Raw genomic sequence first — 21022 nt, 5'->3', positions numbered from 1 at the left:
ATGTCGAGTTTAGGAGCATCTAACTCCATGCTCTGACCATCATCATAACATGGCCTTTTCTCTTGAGGTGTATTTATAAGTCCAGGGCTGCATCTTCTCTCTAGAGGCCCTTTCGACTCGATGTTTTGAGCTCGTTGCACTATGGTCTTTGTCACAGAAACCTCAAATGCTTCACTTAAAGGTTCTTCCTTGAGAGATTCATAACTGGGAATATTGCTTTCTTTGCATGGACTCTCCATCAGTTAATCCCAATATCAGAATTCTACATTTAGAAAAACAATCTTCGCATTTTACAAATCAAGAATTAATAACCAGAAGCCCTGCTTGATACAATTTGTGATTCACATGTTTGATCATAAGAAATTCTAAGCACTCAATCTCTTATATAAACAAAATCAAAGAAAATGACTTCAAAACTGTTCCAAGAAAAAGAAAAAAAAAGATCCTAATGCCAATTAATTTCCTAATGAAAGTTGGAATTTTCCTTATAAACAGATCCTCCTATTCAGTACAGTACACATTCACAAACAAAATCCAAAAGAAAAAAAAATGCAGAGAGACAGGCCAATGCAAGTAAAAAAGGAACGTACCAGGAACAATTCCAGAGAGAATGGGAGACAGGGAAGGAGAATGTGGGGTCATCCTCGGGACTAACGTAGGGTTTTTTTAAAAACCAACGTTGGATTTGGATTTGAGGATATACTACAAGGCAAAAGTACCCGCAGGATAGTTTACGAATGAAGATCACGCGGTTGAAATTATATTTTTTTAAAAAAATTATTTAAAATTAATTTTTTATATTTTTATTATTTTAATTTGTTAATATTAAGAATAAATTTTTAAAATAAAAATTATTATTTTAATATATTTTCAAGTAAAAATATTTTAAACCACAATTATTATTAAATAAAATTTTAATTGAAAACAAAAATAGTTATGGTATTCTTTACTCTTTCTAAGATCACCATGGATAGTATTTATATTTCTTATATAGGATAAAATAATTTTTTTTAATTTTTTTATTGAATAAATAAATCTAAACTGATAAAATCAAAGAAACAACTGCAAGCATTAATTGTGTTTATTTAAATCGTGATATCCACTTTAGCATTGTGATTTTTTTATTTTGAATCTTAAGATGAAATATAATTTTCTTGCTTCTAGAAGAATATTTTGTTTATTTTTAATTAACGATGATTTTGGAACCATAATATTTTTTGTAGAAAATTATTTATAAAAATAATTAGTGCTATATTTACAAATAATTAAAAAAATGTAGATAACTTAAGGATTAAATCACTGAGAGTACATAAAAAATAACATCTTAAGATTGTATAGAATTAGGAGGTACTTTGAATAAATAAGAAAAATATTTGAATTTTTTTTTTAAATATATATATATATATGTACATGTATGTATATACACGCTAAAAAAACAAAATAAACACCTCAAGATTGTCCCAGCAACCTTCAAGAATTCATTTTCATCCTAAGAAAGGCATTTTAACTTTAAAAAATCAATTTATATTTAAAAATTCAATTATATTTTTGGTTTTTGATCTCCTTTATCCGGCTATTTGAATACCAATTATTAAATCTCCCATGTCAGGTCCAATATATTGACACAAAAATAGGTTTTTTAACAATGGAAAGAGAGCTCGTCGGAGTTTTTTTTATTTTCCTCTCCTCTCTCCTCTATTAACCGTCAAAGCTAAAGTATAATGAAAATAAAATATAAAACTAAAATGTAACAAATTATATATATACGAACCAAAATGTAGGGTCGAGTACTCAACCTTAGACGACCCTTGGACATTAAACAACTACAATGATGAACAATAATTAAATATTAAATGTACTTGTTATTGTGGCCTAGCGATCTTCGCAGAAAATTTCTTATCTCTGCATTCAGGTTCGACTTTCTATATACACACTTGTCATCCCTGTAATGCCTTATCTATCTATCTATTGGACTTGCAGAGTATTCAGTAAATTCAGAAATTAATCATGATGATGCGTGTAATTTAACCCAAACACCTCGAGTTATTAAAAAAAAAAAAACCAAATGGTTTTAGTTTACTAGTAATAAAAAAAATAGTAAAGTAAATTAGTAATTTAGGACCTCCTGTTTTGTTTTTCTCTAGATACTGGGCCCTTGTTTGTCACTGAAAAAGAAAACTTGTCTATCCCCGTGGCCAAGGGTTAAAGAGCTAAAGCCCTAACCCACCCATCAGCTGAAATGAGAAGAAAAACGTGCAATTCATTTTTTTCATAATTAAAAAAGGTAAATACATATAATTTTCAAAGGGAAGAGTATTATCTACAAGGTGTTTGATTCAGCGGCATCCATCGACGGGGAAAAAAAAACACAGGGGCATCCTGTGTTCAAATCTCATATTTTACCCATAAAAAGAGAGAGAGAGAGAGAGAGAGAGAGAGAGAGAATTGCATTTATATATAACTCGTCCATAAAAATAATCCCAGTCAGTCAAATATCATATAGTTAGGCAAATATATATTTATATTGCAGAGCATCGTTGACTAGCAAAAACATTAAAAAAGCTGCATGATTCAAGAGAGAAGCCAATCAGAAGCAGGGAAGTTCCCAAAATCAACGGCTAATGGTACATGGTAATTTGAAAGAACCAATGATAATAGCCCTGGATTAAAAAAGCAAGAAAAACTGTATTGGGATAGGAGTTAGCAGAGCTTAGATAAATAAATATCACACGTGAAAGTAAATATAGGAGAGAATCTCATAGGGTGGCTATTCAAGACGAGTGCTAAGCAATGTATTGCTACGCACATGCTTCCCTCTCCAATCATTAACAAAAGCTGGTTCGATTTGAAATAATATTGTTTACTGATTGAGAATTTACTATTTATTAAAAGAGTATAATGATTTTTTTTATAAACTAGTTATTAAATATAATAAGTGTTTCATAAAATTTATTATTCTTTATAATCATGGATGAGTTGATATTTTTATATTTTAAAAGCATAATAAAATCATTAAATTATTATTAAAAATATATTTTGTTTAATTGATGTTTAGGGTTTTTTTGTCTTTTTTTTTTGGTTTTTTTAGTAATGATCAAGTGGCTAAATAGCTTTTTTGTATTTTAATAAATATAAAATATAATTAAAAAATCAAAATTGATTGGCACGTGCAAAGCTCGCACCATAAAGTGGGGGATGTCATGGTGTCGTCTAGCAGCCAAAAATTTTCTTTTGACGTGTTGTTTGAATTATCGCAGTATTTTTTTTAGGGCGACACATGGCATTAATGATGGGGTAATTTATAGTTGGAGGGATTTTTTTTTTTATCTTTTCTCTCTCATACCAAAAATCATTTTGATCATTCAAAATTTAAGAGTTCTCATCTTATTTATTGAGATTTCAACTTTAATCTTTATTCTTTTATTTTTATTTTTTTGCTCTTAGTCTTTTTGTGAAATATTAATTTGTTTTCAATTTCATCATTCAATCTTAATTTATTATATTTTTTTTATTTTGATTCTCATTATTTTTATTGTTTTTTGGATCCTTTTATTAAATTGATATTTATTTTCAATTTCACCCTTTAATAAAAAAATATTTGTTGTCCTCTGATTTATTTTTCATTTCAATTCTAATCATCATTCTCTTAATTGCTATTTTTTATTTTGGATCCTTTTGTATAATTTTTTTTTCAATATTTAATTGGCTGAGGATTGAGTTTTGTGGTTTTTTTAGATGGGGTGCTTATGGTATAATGACCTTATTCACGAGTTTTAAAAGTTAACACGAGTTGACATCGTTTTTTATTTGGACTTATTTTTTTCTCGATTTCATTATTTGACATTGTTTTTTTAAATAAACTTTGTGATTTTTTTTTATCAATTTATCCCAATTTCATGATCTGGACGCAGGTTTAGTAGTTTAACCCGAGTAGACTCGACTATTTTAAAAGAAATTTTAATTTTTTTTGGTTTCATCATTTAAAATTTGGTTATTTTTTAAATTAATCTCCATAATTTTTTTTGTTTTTTCTTTTATTAGGTTATCCCATCCTTATTACTCGAGTTCAAGTTTATTAGGTTGAAACATATCTTTTTATTATTATTTTTTTCTTACTCAATTTCATCTTTTGTATTTATTTAGTAAGGAATTGAGTTGCATTACCTTTTTCCTTTGAAAATTTTTTTTCCCCATGATTATTGTTTTTTTATTTTATATGACCTATTTATTGTTTTTAGTTATTTATTTTTTATTATCTAATTAGAATAAAATTAACTTAATTAACCTGATCATATTTTTTTACTCGAACTCGAGTTACTAATTTTTTTTTATGAAATTATTTATAGATGTTGTCCGAAAATCAATTTTTTTTTTTAATCTAACCCTGCAAAGAAGCGCAGTTCTTTCTATTTTAATTTTAATTCATTTCTTTAATCCCCTTCTTCTGGCTGACAGTAATGTTTCCTGTACTTTAGACAAAGCTACTCGTTATCCTGCCTTTACCACCTGTTTCGTAAATTCACAAAGCTGCCCAACCTTATGAATCAATTTGTTTCCTTTTTCCACAAAAAAAAAAAAAAAACAGGCTGTCTTATTATACGAGGAAGGAGATGTCTTCCATTTGGATAAAGCTTCTGAAACAATTATTAACTAATATATTAAACTGTGCGAGGAATTTATTATTTCTCCACGCATAAAATATCGTAGATTACAATAGTAATTTATAGTGAATTTTTTTTTTTAGCTTTTCTCTTCTTTTTTTTTTCAACTTTCTTATTTTTTTTTGTTATTTATTTTTTTTTTAAAATTATTTTTGTTGATTTTACCTTTTAAAATTTTTGCTTTGTAATTTTTTTCTTTAAAATACTATGGATTGCTATGATGTTTTTCCACTTAGTTTTTCTATTTTATTTCTTTATTTTTCAAAATTATATTTATCGATTTTTTTTAATATTGAGCTGATTAAGAATTTAGCTTTATAATTTTTTTCTTTAAAACACTGTGAATTGTTGCAGTGTTTTTCCATGTGATTTTTTTATGATTTTTTTCAAAATTATCTTTGTTGATTTTTTTAAAATATTGAGTTGGTTAAGAATTATAATTACAATAAAACTAAATCATATGAGGAAAGCGTTGTAGTTTTTCTCACAAAACACTGTGGATTGCTACAATATTTCTCTAAATGGTTTTTTATTTTATTTTATTTGGAAAAAACGTTATAGTTTTCCTCGCAAAACATTATCAATTGCTGCAACGTTTTTTCTCGTGGGTTTTTTTCCTTCCAAAATTATCTTTGTTGGTTTTTTTTTAATATTAAGTTGGTAGAAAATTTAGCTTTGTAATTTTTTTTTATTAACTAATATACTAAACCGTGTGGGGGATTTACTGTTCCCCTACACATAAAACATTGTGGATTACAACAGTAATCCACGGTGATTCTTCTCCCCTTTTTTTTTATAGCTTTTCCCTTTTTTTCTTTTTCTTTTTCATTTTTTTTTCAACTTTCTTATTTTTTCTTTTTTGTCATTTATTTTTTTTCAAAATAATTTTTGTTGATTTTAACTTTTAAAATTTTTGCTTTGTAATTTTTTCCTTTAAAATACTATGGATTGCTATGATGTTTTTCCACTTAGTTTTTCTATTTTATTTCTTTATTTTTCAAAATTATATTTGTCGATTTTTTTTAATATTGAGTTAATTAAGAATTTAGCTTTATAATTTTTTTCTTTAAAACACTGTGAATTGTTGCAGTGTTTTTCCATGTGATTTTTTTATGATTTTTTTCAAAATTATCTTTGTTGATTTTTTAAAAATATTGAGTTGGTTAAGAATTATAATTACAACAAAACTAAATCATATGAGGAAAGCGTTGTAGTTTTTCTCACAAAACACTGTGGATTGCTACAAAATTTCTCTAAATGGTTTTTTATTTTATTTTATTTGGAAAAAGCGTTATAGTTTTCCTCGCAAAACATTGTCAATTGCTGCAATGTTTTTTCTCACGGGTTTTTTTCCTTCCAAAATTATCTTTGTTGGTTTTTTTTAATATTATGTTGGTAGAGAATTTAGTTTTATAATTTTTTTTCTTTTTATTAACTAAAAAGCTAAATCATGTGGTGAAAACACTGTATCTTTTCTCACAAAATACTATAAATTACTGCAAATCATTTTGTTCAGTCTCTAAGTTTTGGATCACCAACACAATTTTTTTTTTCGTCATGAAATATTTGCTCAATCATACCTTTAATTTCTATTACTTATCTAGTGTTGGTTCATAATTATAACACTATCAAATACATTTGTTTTATAAACTTGTGTCATCTCGTGAAAGTTTAAACATCATGTGGTCAAACAGTACGAGATAGTTACTGGCATTGGCCATTTATTCAATCTACACATGGCCACTGAATTTCAAAGTTTCTACTCGTCGAGTAACAAACGGCGGCTTGGTTTCATAAGTAATCTAACACTACAAATTTGATTTAATAAAATAAATAGATTTTTTTCGAAGTAAGCTCTCGGCGCATTGAAAACGAAATATCTGATATGTTCACTAAAAACACATATTAGGTGATTCCAAAATAAGTTATAGTAATCATTTCTATCATTTCTATTATTATTATTACTATTATGTATGAAAAACCAAGATTTTATCAATATAATTTTATATATCTTTACCAATAAATATTGAATCAAGAAAAATATAAAATTATAATTTTTTTAAAATTTTTAAATGCGTTGAGCTGGTTAATGCCGCACCAAACACATGTATCAGTTGAGTCATAAGATTACTAGCTTAGCAGCATGCATATTGAGAAGCACGCAAAATAATCCAATTTTGGATGCGAGTGAAGTACACTGGTATGTTATTGCTGTTAATTTTCATTTTCAATTTATTATTTATAATTGACAAAGTTGGAAATTCTTTTAAGAATCTTGGGTTTTTTTCATGGTTGATTGATTGGCTTTATAAATTCAGTCGTCGAAGAAGATTGCGAAATTTGGGTCTCGCGAGCACCTGCAAAATAAGTTTTCCGATGAGCTCATGGCATCGGAAACTTATGAAGTAATGTGTGTTTGCAAGGAAGATGCATTAGATAATGTGAAGTTGAGGGAGAGCGTGCGAGCTCTCTCTCTCTCGGTGTGTGTGTTTGCTGGGTGAGTTGGTGAGCTTATAGAACGGCTCATGGGTTTTTATATACACATGAATATACATGTTATATAATCATGTGAAAATAATTTATTTATCGTCAACGGTTGCAATGTCATTGTGGATGGTCAATCTTCAATGCGAAAATATATTTTTTCTTTCCTCCTTAATACCAACACAATACATTTGAAATAATCAATACTTATAAATTCAATAATTGTACTTTATCAGTAGGTGGGAGATAGGATCCTTTTCCACACGGGAAAGAGAGGAGCAGATGAACGAGTCGAGGTATCAGAAACAGTGTCAGGTTCAAAATCCAAACACGCCTACTTCCCCTTTCAGAAATAAAACAATATGTACTTGCATGCATATAGGAGCTGGGCTGTCATTTTATGCAATGGCCAGGCGAGCTAAATTAAGGTCATGCAAAGCATGTAGGTGTTTGTCAGTAATAAGATCCTGTGATCAAGAGATTTATTTTTTTTTGAATTTAAATTTGAGTTTTGTAATTATTTATATGATAGCCATTGAAAAATTATATGATCATTAATTTTAGAGCTCGTAAAATTAATTGAGATACATACAACTAGGCTAATCACTCATATTAAACTAAAAAAAAAAAACTAAGATCCCGTAATCTGTCCCAAGTCTCAAACCGCGCTTCACGCGTGTCAAATGGGTGACACGCGTGTCAAAAGAGTGTGCATGGCTGCTTGTGCGCCAAATGGGTGACACAAGGACTCATGGGCGTGGCCATGTGCACCTATCTCATCTCAACACCATGGCAGGGCACCTGGCTCCAAAACAGGCACTGATCTTATCATGACAGATTACACCATACCTAACCATTATCTAGCCATAGAAAATTTCCATTGCTTTGCGTTGTCAATCCGTAAAATCAGTTCTGGGCTCGCACGTGCCTAGGGGCATTCTAGTTGTAATGGTAGTAATTATCTTTGACCATAAGTGACTTGGCGTGGATTAGATTCCATCATTCTTTCTTTTTTTTTGCATTTCTAATATATTTGGATTTTAATTTCCTTTAGTTGAAGTCCATATATAAATAATTGTGGTTATTTATTACAGAGCAAAATATAATTATTAATTAAGATTCAACCTTTTATATTTTAAGAATATATTTATCATATAATTACCATCCAAAACATTTAAATGTCATGGTTTGCATCAATTCCATGTGCAATCGAAGTTAATTAAGAAGTTTGTATTCTGGATAAATATTCCACAGTGGTCCTAATTCCATGTGCAATCCAGAACATTTTTTTTTCCAGCGAATGAATCCACGTTCTCCTCCTACATATAATTTTTTTTTTTATTATTATTGTTATATGATTGATAAGCTTCTCAACTCAACTATGGTGAATCATAGTGAAATTAAAAAAAAAAAACGCCCCCTTGCCATGCAGGCCGAATGATGACAAAGGAGAGTATAGGTCATTGATTTGAGAAACTTTTGAATAATGCAACAATTGGTCGAATGATATTCTAACACTCCATCAAGTCTTGAAATTGTAAAAAAAAAAAACTATCTTTTTTATAAGATAAAATACGAGGTGTATTAAAATCTTTAGAGGAATAGCTAGCTAGGAATATTGTGATTAAGTTGAGTTTAGTATGATATCATAATTTAAGTTGTTGAAATTTATAATCAATTCTGAAATGTACTGGATGAAAAATAAATAGCATCTTTATTATTTATTAAAATTAACCAGTAAAAGATATACTACACGTCTATAAATACTATAAATCGAGTATTAATTTGTTCTAAATTAATCTCATCTTAAAGCGATCGAATCTCAAGGGCATGGTCAAATTTAGTCTGCTCCACCAATTAATTAATAGTTAAGCTCGGAATGAGTCAAGATTATATATAGTCTTAAGTAGTTTGTTTTATATATATATATATATATATATATATTTCATAGTTTATAAGCTGTACAATACTTCACGTCATTGCAGAAAAAGAATTAATAAAAAATGAAGTTATTTATAAAATTACCAATTTATTTCAATTAATAACTAGAAAGCCCTTGCCATTTAAAAAATAAAACAAAATTGTTATTCTCCCTCTCTTTGCTGAAAATAAGATAATCTAGCCACCCAAATCTAATAAAAATTCGTATCATCAACATCAATTTTACAGATCTATCTATTTGTTCATCTTAAAAATCTAATAAAAAAACAACAAAAGTTTTCCCTAATTTTATTTCCGTCTTCTCTCAAGAATTGATGCTGTTATGTGATTTTATATTAAGACGATTGAAAAATGTTTTTTGCCCTCGTGATTTGGTTTCTTAATGTTGCATTCTTTGTTTGAAGCAGTGGGATTTTGCCTTCTTTGATCGGGATAAGTCACGTTGCATGCAATTCAATTTCTAGCGCACGAGGAGATTAAGTGTTCCATGACAAATAGAAGTATTGTTTACTATCTTATTCTTTATAGGCTGCGAGTCAAACTTTTGTACAGTTATGTTCGAACAATTGTTGATAAGTCAGTGCTTGCCTCTATATATACTGACTTAAATCCTCGCAAGGGATATTGCTCTAGCATGGCACTCCACTACAGTGAGAGTGAGAGTGAGAGTGAGAGTGAGAGTTCATCTCTTATGAAAGCTTTGTCCATTGTTTTAACATCTTCATTTCAAATACCAGGCGGTGCGTTCAAGGCTTAAAAAAAAGGTGACCCAAGTGTTCTAATATCATCTTTTCTAGGTTTTTAACCCATAAAATATTACCCAGATGATTATAAACTGGATTTCTTAACAACTCTGCCATGCTATAATGAGAAAAGTGACTCCGGGGTGAATATGTTGTTTCATGGATCTTGAAAGTGAATATTATGAGTTGTTATGGGATTTTGAAAACCCTAAAAAAAATTCAAATTGATTTTTATTAGGTGTAAATTTTGAAATAATAGAGACAAAATAAAAAAAAATGATAAAACTACAAGAGAGACTCGATGTAATTTTTCCGTCAAGATTCGGCTAAATTCCACCTTTTAAGTTTCACGTGGATAGATATAATTAATTAAATACATATTGATTTGCAATAAGATGGGATTAATTTAATTTTACAAAATCAAGAAACATAAAGAACAAATATAACTTGAAATGGTGCACTTCGTTGAAATAATTAAAGAAGAAAAAATCTGGACAAGTTTTAGCATCCACCCGACACTGATTGATCAGGGACGACAATAAATACCCACAAATCAAGTTTTTATTATATTTGTAAAGTATTTATTAGATAAAAAATTTACTTTATGTATCAGATTTTGAATATTTGATTATTATCTATTACTTAACATAAAATAAAAAGATAATATATATTTTGAGGCATGTATATATTATATTAAATTAAAAAAATGTAAATATTTTATACATATATATAGTTAAATCTGGGTTAGGTTTAGGATAGAATTTGTTAATATTTGTGCTCTATTTACTATACATACTAGAATATAACTATATAGAAAACCTATTCATTCGAGTTAATTCGGATATATCCAGGGAGTTGAATTATCATCTCTTAACATCAATTAGGCCGACAGATCACCTGGCTAATATTCGTCACTCATAAAGAGATTCTAAGAAATAAAATGATTTGGCACACGCGTCAACTAAATTTTCACGCATTCACGTTTTTGACATTTAACTTCATTTTTTAAGGACGCCTCTCTGTTTATAATTTATTCAGCCACGTAACATCAACCATGATTATAAGCAAAATCAGAATAATTGCATATTTGTGAGTATAATTATTATTGTTTTTTTAAAATGTTTTTTATTTAAAAATATATTAAAATAATATTTTTTATTTTTTAAAAATTATTTTTAATATCAACATATTAAAAACATCAAAAAATATATATTATTATTTTTTTAAAATATTTTTAAAATACAAAAATAAACTCTCCATAAGTGAAGCTCCCGACTCGTACTGTACGAATATATTTCCAACCACTCATTAGTCGAAGCCTGGAAAATAAAATCTAAAACTCCTGTTTCTCTACCACAAATTTCACATACCTTCACGTCACTGTATCACTGGATAATTTCTCAGCACATTAAAGAAATACTAGTAAGAACTCTCTCTATCTATCTGAGAATTTAAGCACCGCACGGATCTCAAGGCCCGCTCAATCAAAGAGGAGTTTCCAAAACTGTACCAAACCTGTGACCACCACCACCACCACCACCACCCATAATATTTTCACCTTGTTATTTTCTTTTTCTTTTTTCACTGTCGGATCTCTTGGAAACTAACTTTCATTAACGAGGTTGAATAGACGAAAGTGTCAAACAGACACAATCTTTTTTTTATTGTGTTCTATGAGTTTAATTGGTTGATGTTAGGGTGTTGCTTGTTTTTTTAAATATTTTTTATTTAAAAATATATTAAAATAATATTTTTTGTTTATAAAAAATTTAATATTATTATATTAAAATATTTAAAATACAAAAGTTAATTAATTTAAGACCAAAAAAATAAAAAAAAAACATTTTTTTTAAAAAAACATATAAATCATTTCAGAGCAGACCAAGTCCTTTCTCGTCATTTCACAATTCAAATTTAAAATTAACCGGCTTCAAAGAAAAAGCCAGCGTGGCATTTAGAGAGAGGAGGTGGGGGGGGGGTAATATCTTAAAACTAATAATTAATTAATATTCTATTCTATCTAATCTAAAATCGATACAACACAGCGAAGAGCTAAAGACAGAAAGAAGACCTTTCTCTTTCTTTTACTAACAACGGATTTTCTAATTAACGGCGTTAGAATCAAGTCTGAACGGTTTCTCAACCTCAACTCTCTCTCATGATCTCGTGTTTGTAGGAACCTGGTCTAGTTTTTGCAACCAGAGTCTTCTCATTTTTTTACCGGCAGAGAGATAAAAGAAAAGAACAACCTCGCCAATATTCTCACCTTCTAGCGAGAGGTCTCAATCTCGCCGGAGCTTCCGTTTCTCTCCACCGGAGAATCTGTTTCTTAGCTGAAGAGAGAAGATTTGTGATAAAAAAAGACGAAGAAGTAAAGTATAGGAGGAGGTTAACGTGCAATGTAGGGAAATTAAAAGAGAATCAAGGAAGGAAGGCGGTGTTTGGTTGGAGGATCTTACACGGCAAAGATGCTATGCTGCTAATAAGATGATGCCTTCTTCCTTCAATTTCCCTTTCCTTTAGCCGTAATTTATTCGATCTCTCTTTTGAATTCTCTCTGTTTAAATTCTCTTCTCTCTTCTCTTTCTTTCTCCGCTTTGTACTCCCCCCCTTCCCCCCTCTCTCTCTAGGAACCGGAGTCTGTTTTTTCTGCTTAATAATTGAGGTCTGTTACATTTTGTGCTCCAAGCCTCCAACGTGTGTTTTTGTAATTTTTATCCTCTGGTCGGTTATTTTTTTGAGTCCAAAAATGTTCTAGGGTACTCAATTTTGCTAATTCAGGTTAATTTTAAGCTGTTTTGGATCTCATTGAAAATTGCACCTGCAAAAAATAGAATTTAATTAAAATACCGTGTTTCCTTTTAATTATTATTATTTTTATTTGAGAAAAGATTGGTTGGTGTGAATTATGAGAGATTATTATTGTAATTATTATTAGTATCCAATGAAGGAATAATTAATTTTGTTCTTGTTGTTTTTTTACTTGCCATAATTGCTTACTTTCCATTAAGATCTTAAGCTGAAACAACTTGCAGATTTTGCTATTAATGAAATTAATCATCCCTAATCCTTATCATTCTTACCCGTGCTTTATTAAGTTGCCTAGTTTTGCCTTGCTTTGCTATCCCTTACTTTCCAAATTCTTGTCTTGCAGAGTTACATACAAGACTCAGAGATTTTTGTACACAAGTGTTAATGCAACAGTGGGCCGCCCAGATTGAGAATTTTTTTTTTTTAATGGGTGGGGGTTTTTTATATAGTCTTGTTTTAGGTATCAATTCATAATGCCATCTGAAATAATGGACTCACAGGGTTTGCCCTCATCATCATTTTTATCTGAGGATGTTTCTTTTCCAGAGGTACTGCCGGTGCATCTCTGTGTTTCAACCTTTAGTTTAATCATCTGTTCGCGTTATCATTTCTGATTCTGTTTCATGGTTAGGTTATATTTTTGTAACGGTTTAGATATTGGTGTAGATTGTAGTGCTTAATTATTATTATTATTATTATTATGTTTTTTTTTGTGGTTTATGTTTGAATTGTTACTGATTGGTTTTGTTTTCTACCCTTGGCAGAGGCAGGTAGGGTTTTGGAAGTCAGACCCGATGCCTGATCAACATGGTCAGTATATTTGAGATATGTGTGGGTTTTAAGGTTTTGATTCATCAAATGGACTGCTGGATCCTTTTTGTTACCTTTACATCTTTTTGATTGAGAACTTGGAATTGTTTGTATAGCAGTTAAGCAGTGTGTTGGTCAATTCCTAGGACATAACAAGTGTTTCTTTATAGTCAGCCACTTTACAACTCTTTATCTGTCTTCCCAAATTGGGATCTGATTGTTTCTAGATTCTCACTTTAACATCGATTGTGTTGTGTGGTTCAGAAGGTTGGATATATCTTTCAATTCTGTCTGCCAGATCGCTAATAAACCATGTGGACATTAAGTAATTTAATAAGTATCTTGAATTGGAAAAAGAAGAATTAGCTCTGTGAGATGACGTAAACTGCTATTAATGAGGTCTATAGGATGACATGCTGGGGCATTATTGAGAGAATAAAGGTTTAATTTTGTGAATGTGGATTGATTGACCTGCCATAGTTGCTAACATGTTTAAGATATTAGTATTCGTTAACAAATATTTAATCATGATCTTCATTTTTCTCACGTGCCTTTAATAATCTTTCTGAAAATACTTTGATATTAGTCTAAATATTTAATCGCGATCTTCATTCTTTTCACGTGCCTTTAGTAATCTTATTGAAAATACTTTGTCAACAAAGCTGGAACTAGAATTATTGATTTTTCTGGAAGTATGCGCTAAATAATTTAGCGAGTGAGTTTCAGGAGAAAGAGCCAGAAGGAAATGTAAATCGGATGCTTCTGTGATTCCTTTCATTGAATTTTCTGCTCTCCTCAAAGTGTTTTTCAGTAGTCACATGTAGTTCATGTACTCAGTTTTGATTATTATAGGCGGGGCTGGTGCCAAATTGAGATTTAACCAGAATTTAAGAATGGATCCTACCATGGAATTAATTATTGGTCTCTAAATTCATTACAAACTAGTCTTCTTAGTGCATGATCAATTTGTGAAATGATGTCATCGCTAAGTGAGTATAGCACTTCTACTATGGTAAGTGAGTTTTTTCATGGAGTAGAAACTAATATAATTTGTTTAACTGCAGCTGGGAAATCAGCTGTTTTGACACCCCTAGAGAAACCTGTAGCTGTGGATTCGGTTAAATCGCTTGAACATCCTCAGCTTTCCCAAATGCATGACCATAAAATGAATCATAGCTTTGATAAGCATGCGGTGGGAGCAGAGAGAGCATTAAGTAGGTCCTTCACATTGTTGAGACCTGTGGACATTGATCCAGGTACAAGGACTAGTTTGAATGTACAGCCGGCATCTTATTTTGCAGAAGGTTGCAAAGTGAACGCAATGGCAACTCAGCATGAGAATAGTCTCTTCTCAAGCTCATTATCAGAATTATTTAGCAGAAAGAGTAAGTTTCTTCTCCTATTTGGCTTGTTTTGCCACACTTTTTCCACAAAGGCCATGTAAATTTAAATTACGTGCCACATGCTAGCCTTTGCCATATCTAGATTTGGTTTCTAGGATGTACTTTCTTTTTGAGATACTGCGAACTGATCTACTGTTTCATGCTCTTGATGCAGTGAGTTTATCTTCAGCCAATCCTCTATATGGCCATTCTGTTGATACTATTGCATCTCATTTTGAGGAAGAGGAACATTTTGAGTCCCTTGAAGAAATTGAGGCCCAAACCATTGGTAACCTTCTCCCTAATGATGATGACTTGTTTACTGGGGTGACCGATAGGGTAGAAAATATTAACCATCCCAGTGGTGGAGATGATATGGAGGAGTTGGACTTTTTCAGCAGTGTTGGAGGGATGGATTTGGGGGATGATGGTTCTGTGGCCCAGATTGATTCTGAATTTCCTGGAGGAGCTTCCAATGGTCAGCTGGGGGCATGCAATCTTTCAATGGCAGGAGAACACCCTTATGGTGAACACCCTTCTAGAACACTCTTTGTGAGAAATATAAATAGCAATGTTGAAGACTCTGAGTTAAGAGCTGTATTTGAGGTATGTGTTTGACATGTTGTTTTAGTTTGTGTTTCACACATGCTATTAACTTGAGCTACTTGTCTTCAAAGAATGTCTCACCCTCTGTTATTATTGTGTATGCTTAATGTGCAGCAATATGGTGATATCCGTACACTTTATACGGCTTGCAAGCATCGTGGTTTTGTTATGATATCCTATTATGATATTAGAGCAGCCAAAAACGCAATGAAAGCACTACAGAATAGGCCATTGAAACGTAGGAAACTTGACATTCATTACTCAATTCCAAAGGTGGATTTCAATGTTTTTCCTGTTTAATTATTGTGCTATTATTAGTCCATCACCACTTTAGTTTATCAGAATGATGGTCCCATTGTTAAGACTTTTACTCTTTTGCATACATTCTACATTTGTGTACATGCATGAATCCTGTCACATGACTTGTTGATTACTTTTGTCAGGACAACCCTTCAGAGAAAGATTTTAACCAGGGTACTCTTGTTGTATCCAACCTTGATTCTTCTGTTTCAAATGACGAACTTCGTCAGATCTTTGGTGTTTATGGAGAGATCAAGGAGGTGAACTCGGTTGCTGATTTTATATTGCTATTAACAAAACTCTGCAACCTAGGCATGAACCCATGTTGCTCTTGCATTGCAGATTCGTGAAACCCCAAACAGAAATCATCACAAATTAGTTGAATTTTATGATGTGAGAGCTGCAGAGGCTGCTCTTTGTGCATTGAATAAGAGTGATATTGCTGGGAAGCGGATTAAGCTAGAGGCAAGCTATCCACGGGGTTTAAAACGGTAGGTGTTGTCCAAGCATACTAACTTTGCATTTATTTATTTTTTCCTCACATTCTTTCTTCCTTCTTTTGTTTTATGTTTCTTTTGATTAACCATCCAATTTAGTGGGAGAGTTGCAGAAGTATTTCCTCTCTTTCCATGTTCGGGTGTGATAAAATAGAGAAACATTAGTTTAAGCAGACAGAACCAATGGTTTTCCTGGTTGCATTTACATTTTTGTATATATATTTGCTTCACAGCATAGAAATGCAAGACCTACTCCATCCCCCTGTTCGTTACTTTTTGTTGCCAATATTCAAACTATCAGCTGGTTTGTCATTTCTGCTTAACTAACCTAGACTTTTCTTTGGATCTCTCGCTAAACTCTAGGTTTATCTTGATTTTTGGCATGCAGTTTATCGCAACAGATTCCTACTGAGTTGGAACAAGATGATTTTGGGCCTTTTGTGCAGCAGATTAGCCCTTCCATTAACTTAACTACTGGATTCTCTGGTATGATTGTTGGAAATGTGATATCTTACTCATTATAGGAAAATGCTACATAAGACAAACCAAAGTTAGTGAATTTTGCACGAATAGACACAATGGTGGGAGTTATAATATTATGCAACTTTTGGGTCATTTATTTCATCTGTCTGTTCATGTAAAATTCATTAAATTTCATTTGTTATTTTCTTTTTTATCCCTTAATTTAATAGTCATGTCACTCATGAATCATTGTTAACAGGAACAATTACATCCAGTGGCATGGATAATGGGCCTATTTTGGGTGCACCCTCTGCAATACAAGCTCCATTTTTTAAATCTGCATTGCATCATGGAATCTCTTCTAGTGTTCCTAACAGCTTGTCCTCACTTATGAGAGTTGAATCAGCTGGCAATCAAACTGGCTTTGCTGAGCTCAGTCACTCACCAGGTCAATTGAAATTTGATATTCAGGGCGCTCCAAATTTTCATCCTCATTCACTTCCAGAGTATGATGGTCTAAATAGTGGTGTTCACTGCAATTCTCCTGGAGCAATGGCTGCAAACATCAATCCAAGGCCACTTGAAAGAATTGATACCCGGCAGTTAGCCAGAATGAGCTCAAATGGAAATCCAATTGAGTTCAGTGAAGGAGGTAAGTGCAATGAATATCTTGCTGAAGTTGTCTTCTATTTGTTTTGTTTTTTTTTTTTTGCTTTTCGGACTCCACATAGCTGGTGGAGCCCAGTGGTGCTGCTAACAATACTGAGTTTTTAGTGGTTTGACTTACAAAAGCCAAGTTTTCAAACTACTGTATCTTTTCCATGGAACTACAGGAATTTCTAGATCAAGGTTAATAGGTTTCATTGCGTGCCTTTGGTTTGCTAGTTTCACATGCAGATAATGAAAGTTGTGATGTTAGAAGGATATACATGTTAAATGATTGAGTTCTGTGCTAGAAGAATACTGGTGATTATTTGTTACAATTTCAAATTCTTAATAGATTCATTTATCTGGCCTTCGCTCCATTTTATCAGTTTTTGGATCTGCTCAAAATGGAAGCTGCCCTCTAACTGGGCATCACTATATATGGGGTAGCTCCTATCATCACCAGCTTCCAGGCATGATTTGGCCAAGCTCGCCATCGTTTGTCAATGGAATTTCTATTGCTCATCCTGGACCACGGCTGCATGGACCTCCTAGAGCACCATCTCCTATGCTGAATCCAGTTTTACCCATCAATAACCAACATGTGGGATCAGCGCCAGCTTTTAATCCTTCTCTCTGGGATAGGCAACGTGCATATGCAGGGGAATCTCCTGACACATCTGGTTTCCATCCTGGCTCCCTTGGGAGCATAAGGATATCCAATAATTCGTTGCAGTCCATGGAATTTCTCTCTGCTAACATGTTTCCTCATGGTGGTGGAAACCGTCTGGAACTTTCAATGACCCCAAAAAATGTCGGGCTCCAATCCCAACAGCAGAGGTCCATGGTGTTTCCTGGCAGAGGCCAAATGATTCCCATTATTAATACATTTGATCCTCCTAGTGAACGTGCTAGAAGCCGTAGAAATGAGGGCAGCATTAGTCAGGCTGACAAGAAACAATATGAGCTTGACATTGATCGGATATTGCGAGGGGAAGACAACCGTACAACACTTATGATAAAGAATATTCCGAACAAGTATGTGGTACCTAACTTCAAAACCGTGATCATATTCTGCTTGGTGGCTACTATTTATTTATTGATGGAACTCTGTTTCTGAAGCAGTAACTTGTAGTCCATGAAAGTGTGATGTTTATGCATGCTCAATGATTTTTATATAGAACAAACTTCACTAGACAAGAAATAGTTGCACTATGACCACATTTCAGTTAAAAGGTTGCCAATAGTTCTTTTCCAGGTTATGATTTAACTGTGACAATGTGGTGTTGATGGCAGGTATACTTCAAAAATGCTTCTGGCAGCAATTGATGAACACCATAAAGGGTCTTACAATTTCATTTACCTGCCAATTGATTTTAAGGCAAGTGCCCGTTAATTTCAAGGTTAAAGATGAGTAGTGGGAAAACCAAAGTTTCTGTTGATACACTTTCAATCCATATGCAATACCTGACCCTAACAATTTTTGCAGAACAAATGCAATGTTGGGTATGCATTTATCAACATGATTGATCCCAGTCAAATAATTCCATTCTATCAGGTTTGTGATGTGTAAGCTGTAATGTTGTTAATAGATTGGATAAATTACTTTGTCCGCCCTTGTTGTACTTGCCATTCCTTTTACACTGCACCCAAATTTTTAAGGTGAAGGTATATCTTGCAATAAGATGATAAAGTAGGGGTGGCTAGTGTAGTTATAGGCCAATGGCAATTTTATCCTAAAGGTTACATGCAAAGGCTAAAGCTAAAGGAAAGTTAAATTATGGCAGGCATTTAATGGGAAGAAATGGGAGAAGTTCAATAGTGAAAAGGTAGCATTGCTTGCATATGCTCGCATACAAGGAAAAGCAGCTCTCATTGCACATTTCCAGAATTCAAGCTTGATGAACGAGGATAAGAGATGCAGACCCATTCTCTTCAATACTGATGGACCCAATGCAGGTGACCAGGTATGCACATCACAGCATGTCAGGCAATTTGAATTTTAGTTACGTGTTTCCATATGGACTTTAACATAAAACAGAATCTAGAAATGCTGCTAAATGTGGGTGGGATCGTGTGCTGATGTCCATAAAATGGGCTTCAGTCTCAGTAGAACAACCAAATTCACCTCATTTAACGGCAGTCTTAGAGAAAAGAATGAAAGTAATTTCACGCCGACCCTGTATTTATTTGCAGGTTCCCTTTCCAATGGGGGTTAATGTAAGAACTAGACCTGGGAAACCCCGAAACATCACCCACGAGGAGAATCAGCAAGGAAGCCCATCAAATCTGGCGGGTGGGGAGGATTCTTCAAATGGGGATGCTTCCTCAGGTTCTGGAAAGGAGTCTGATTAAGCAAGCCACTTGTTTTTGAGGGCGCTAACCTTGTAGGACCGAGTAATTTAAAATCAGTACCACTCCAAGTCTTTATGAATGATGTTGGGGTGCCTGATTAAAAAGGGACCTTTTTGTTTCAGCTTTTGAGAAGTTTCTTAAACGTTTAGGGGACATAGTCAGACCTAAGGTGATTTTCCAATTTTATTCTGGTTTTCATAAAATTCTGAACTGGTAAGGCGAGAGAAGCATCTGGTGGAGCTTCAAAATTTTGGATGTTGTTGAGAGTAGTCCTATATAGATATATAAATATACATACAACATATGTATAGGAGTTTCTGAGAACTGAAGGGATCATTTTGTCGTGGTTTCAGAGCCTTCTGTAATTTCCCGGGTTTTGTTTGTTTTTTGAATGTATGGCTTGGATCCCATTTGTAGTTTTTCGCTGATATGCCGAAGTCAGGGAGGAGCTCTGTTTTGGAAATTTTTGAGGTGGTCACTTATTGATGTCGTTTACCACTATTGCTTATTGATAGAGGCGTGTTGTGCCCTTAACTTTGTGCCTATTCTTTTCTGGAGATCACACAATTTTACGGCCTCACATGCTGTTTATTCGTATGTTTTGTGATATCTATTATATCTATGATTGATACAAAAAAGGAATTCTATTCAGCAAGTACGTGTAGGTTGACCTATGCTTGCGCCGCCTGTTTGTGTGCTCTAGATCTCAGAATAATGTGTGTAAATTTCTTGTGCTATTTTGATGGTAGTCCCGGCAGAGGTTTCTGCAACATGTAATGAATTTGCTCGATATTAAAAAATAAAATAAAATGGAAGCCAAGGTGAATTCACTGTTCCTAGACACAGATCACCGCAATAGTGTAATTATTATGTTGCTATTCCAACAAAAATTCAATGATCTTGCTATCGGTGTAATTTTTTTACGGGTTTCATTAGTTATTATGAATTAAAAATATATTGTAAAGACTATATAACTTTGTTAAAGGGTTGATCAAAGATAATTTTATCTTTTTTATATTTTGGAAGCAAAGTATAAAGACTATCATACCATAAGAAGCAAAAAAATTCAAACTTTACAATCCGGGATATTTTTGTATTTTCAAATTAAATTTCTAGTAATTAAAATTGAATTTCTAGTAATTAACAAGTTGTCCAGGGAAAGATTTGATCGTTTTATAAATATAAAATATTATTTTAAAAAAAAAATAGTTGGCATGTGCAGACGCATGCACCAATAAAAGAGTGATGTGTGAGTTGTTGTCTCATGTCCAAATGATGACCTCCATGACAGTGTTTGAAGCGTTTTGCCATAATCTTCGTGGTAG

The 21022-nt window shown here is 32.3% G+C and overlaps 1 protein-coding gene across 2 annotated transcripts; it reads left to right on the top strand.

The window, feature by feature from the left end:
* The first annotated feature begins 11853 nt into the window (after positions 1 to 11853).
* LOC133680762 (protein MEI2-like 4) lies at positions 11854 to 20242 on the top strand. 2 transcript variants are annotated; one of them, XM_062103744.1, is made up of 15 exons: positions 11854 to 12354; positions 12984 to 13188; positions 13405 to 13450; positions 14515 to 14835; positions 15008 to 15438; positions 15553 to 15711; positions 15882 to 15998; positions 16081 to 16229; positions 16624 to 16721; positions 16957 to 17349; positions 17732 to 18380; positions 18639 to 18723; positions 18832 to 18900; positions 19130 to 19309; positions 19539 to 20242. In XM_062103744.1, exons 2-15 carry the CDS (start codon positions 13114 to 13116, stop codon positions 19695 to 19697), a joined length of 2931 nt encoding a protein of 976 aa, XP_061959728.1. In that variant the 5' UTR covers positions 11854 to 12354; positions 12984 to 13113; the 3' UTR covers positions 19698 to 20242. The 2 variants fall into 2 exon arrangements, with proteins under 2 accessions (XP_061959728.1, XP_061959729.1); XM_062103745.1 differs by lacking the exon at positions 11854 to 12354 and adding an exon at positions 12366 to 12494.
* The last annotated feature ends 780 nt before the right edge of the window (positions 20243 to 21022 follow it).

The sequence above is a fragment of the Populus nigra genome, chromosome 1, assembly GCF_951802175.1.
Source record: "Populus nigra chromosome 1, ddPopNigr1.1, whole genome shotgun sequence".
Lineage (NCBI taxonomy): Eukaryota > Viridiplantae > Streptophyta > Magnoliopsida > Malpighiales > Salicaceae > Populus > Populus nigra.
This window is presented reverse-complemented; position numbering and strand designations above follow the sequence as displayed.

Excerpts from the sequence above, each read along its gene's own strand:
- LOC133680762 (XM_062103744.1), top strand. The coding sequence starts at position 13,114 with ATGCCATCTGAAATAATGGACTCACAGGGTTTGCCCTCATCATCATTT. Across the intron at positions 15,712-15,881 it reads TTCATTACTCAATTCCAAAG|GACAACCCTTCAGAGAAAGA; the intron begins GTGGATTTCAAT and ends TACTTTTGTCAG. Across the intron at positions 19,310-19,538 it reads GACCCAATGCAGGTGACCAG|GTTCCCTTTCCAATGGGGGT; the intron begins GTATGCACATCA and ends ATTTATTTGCAG.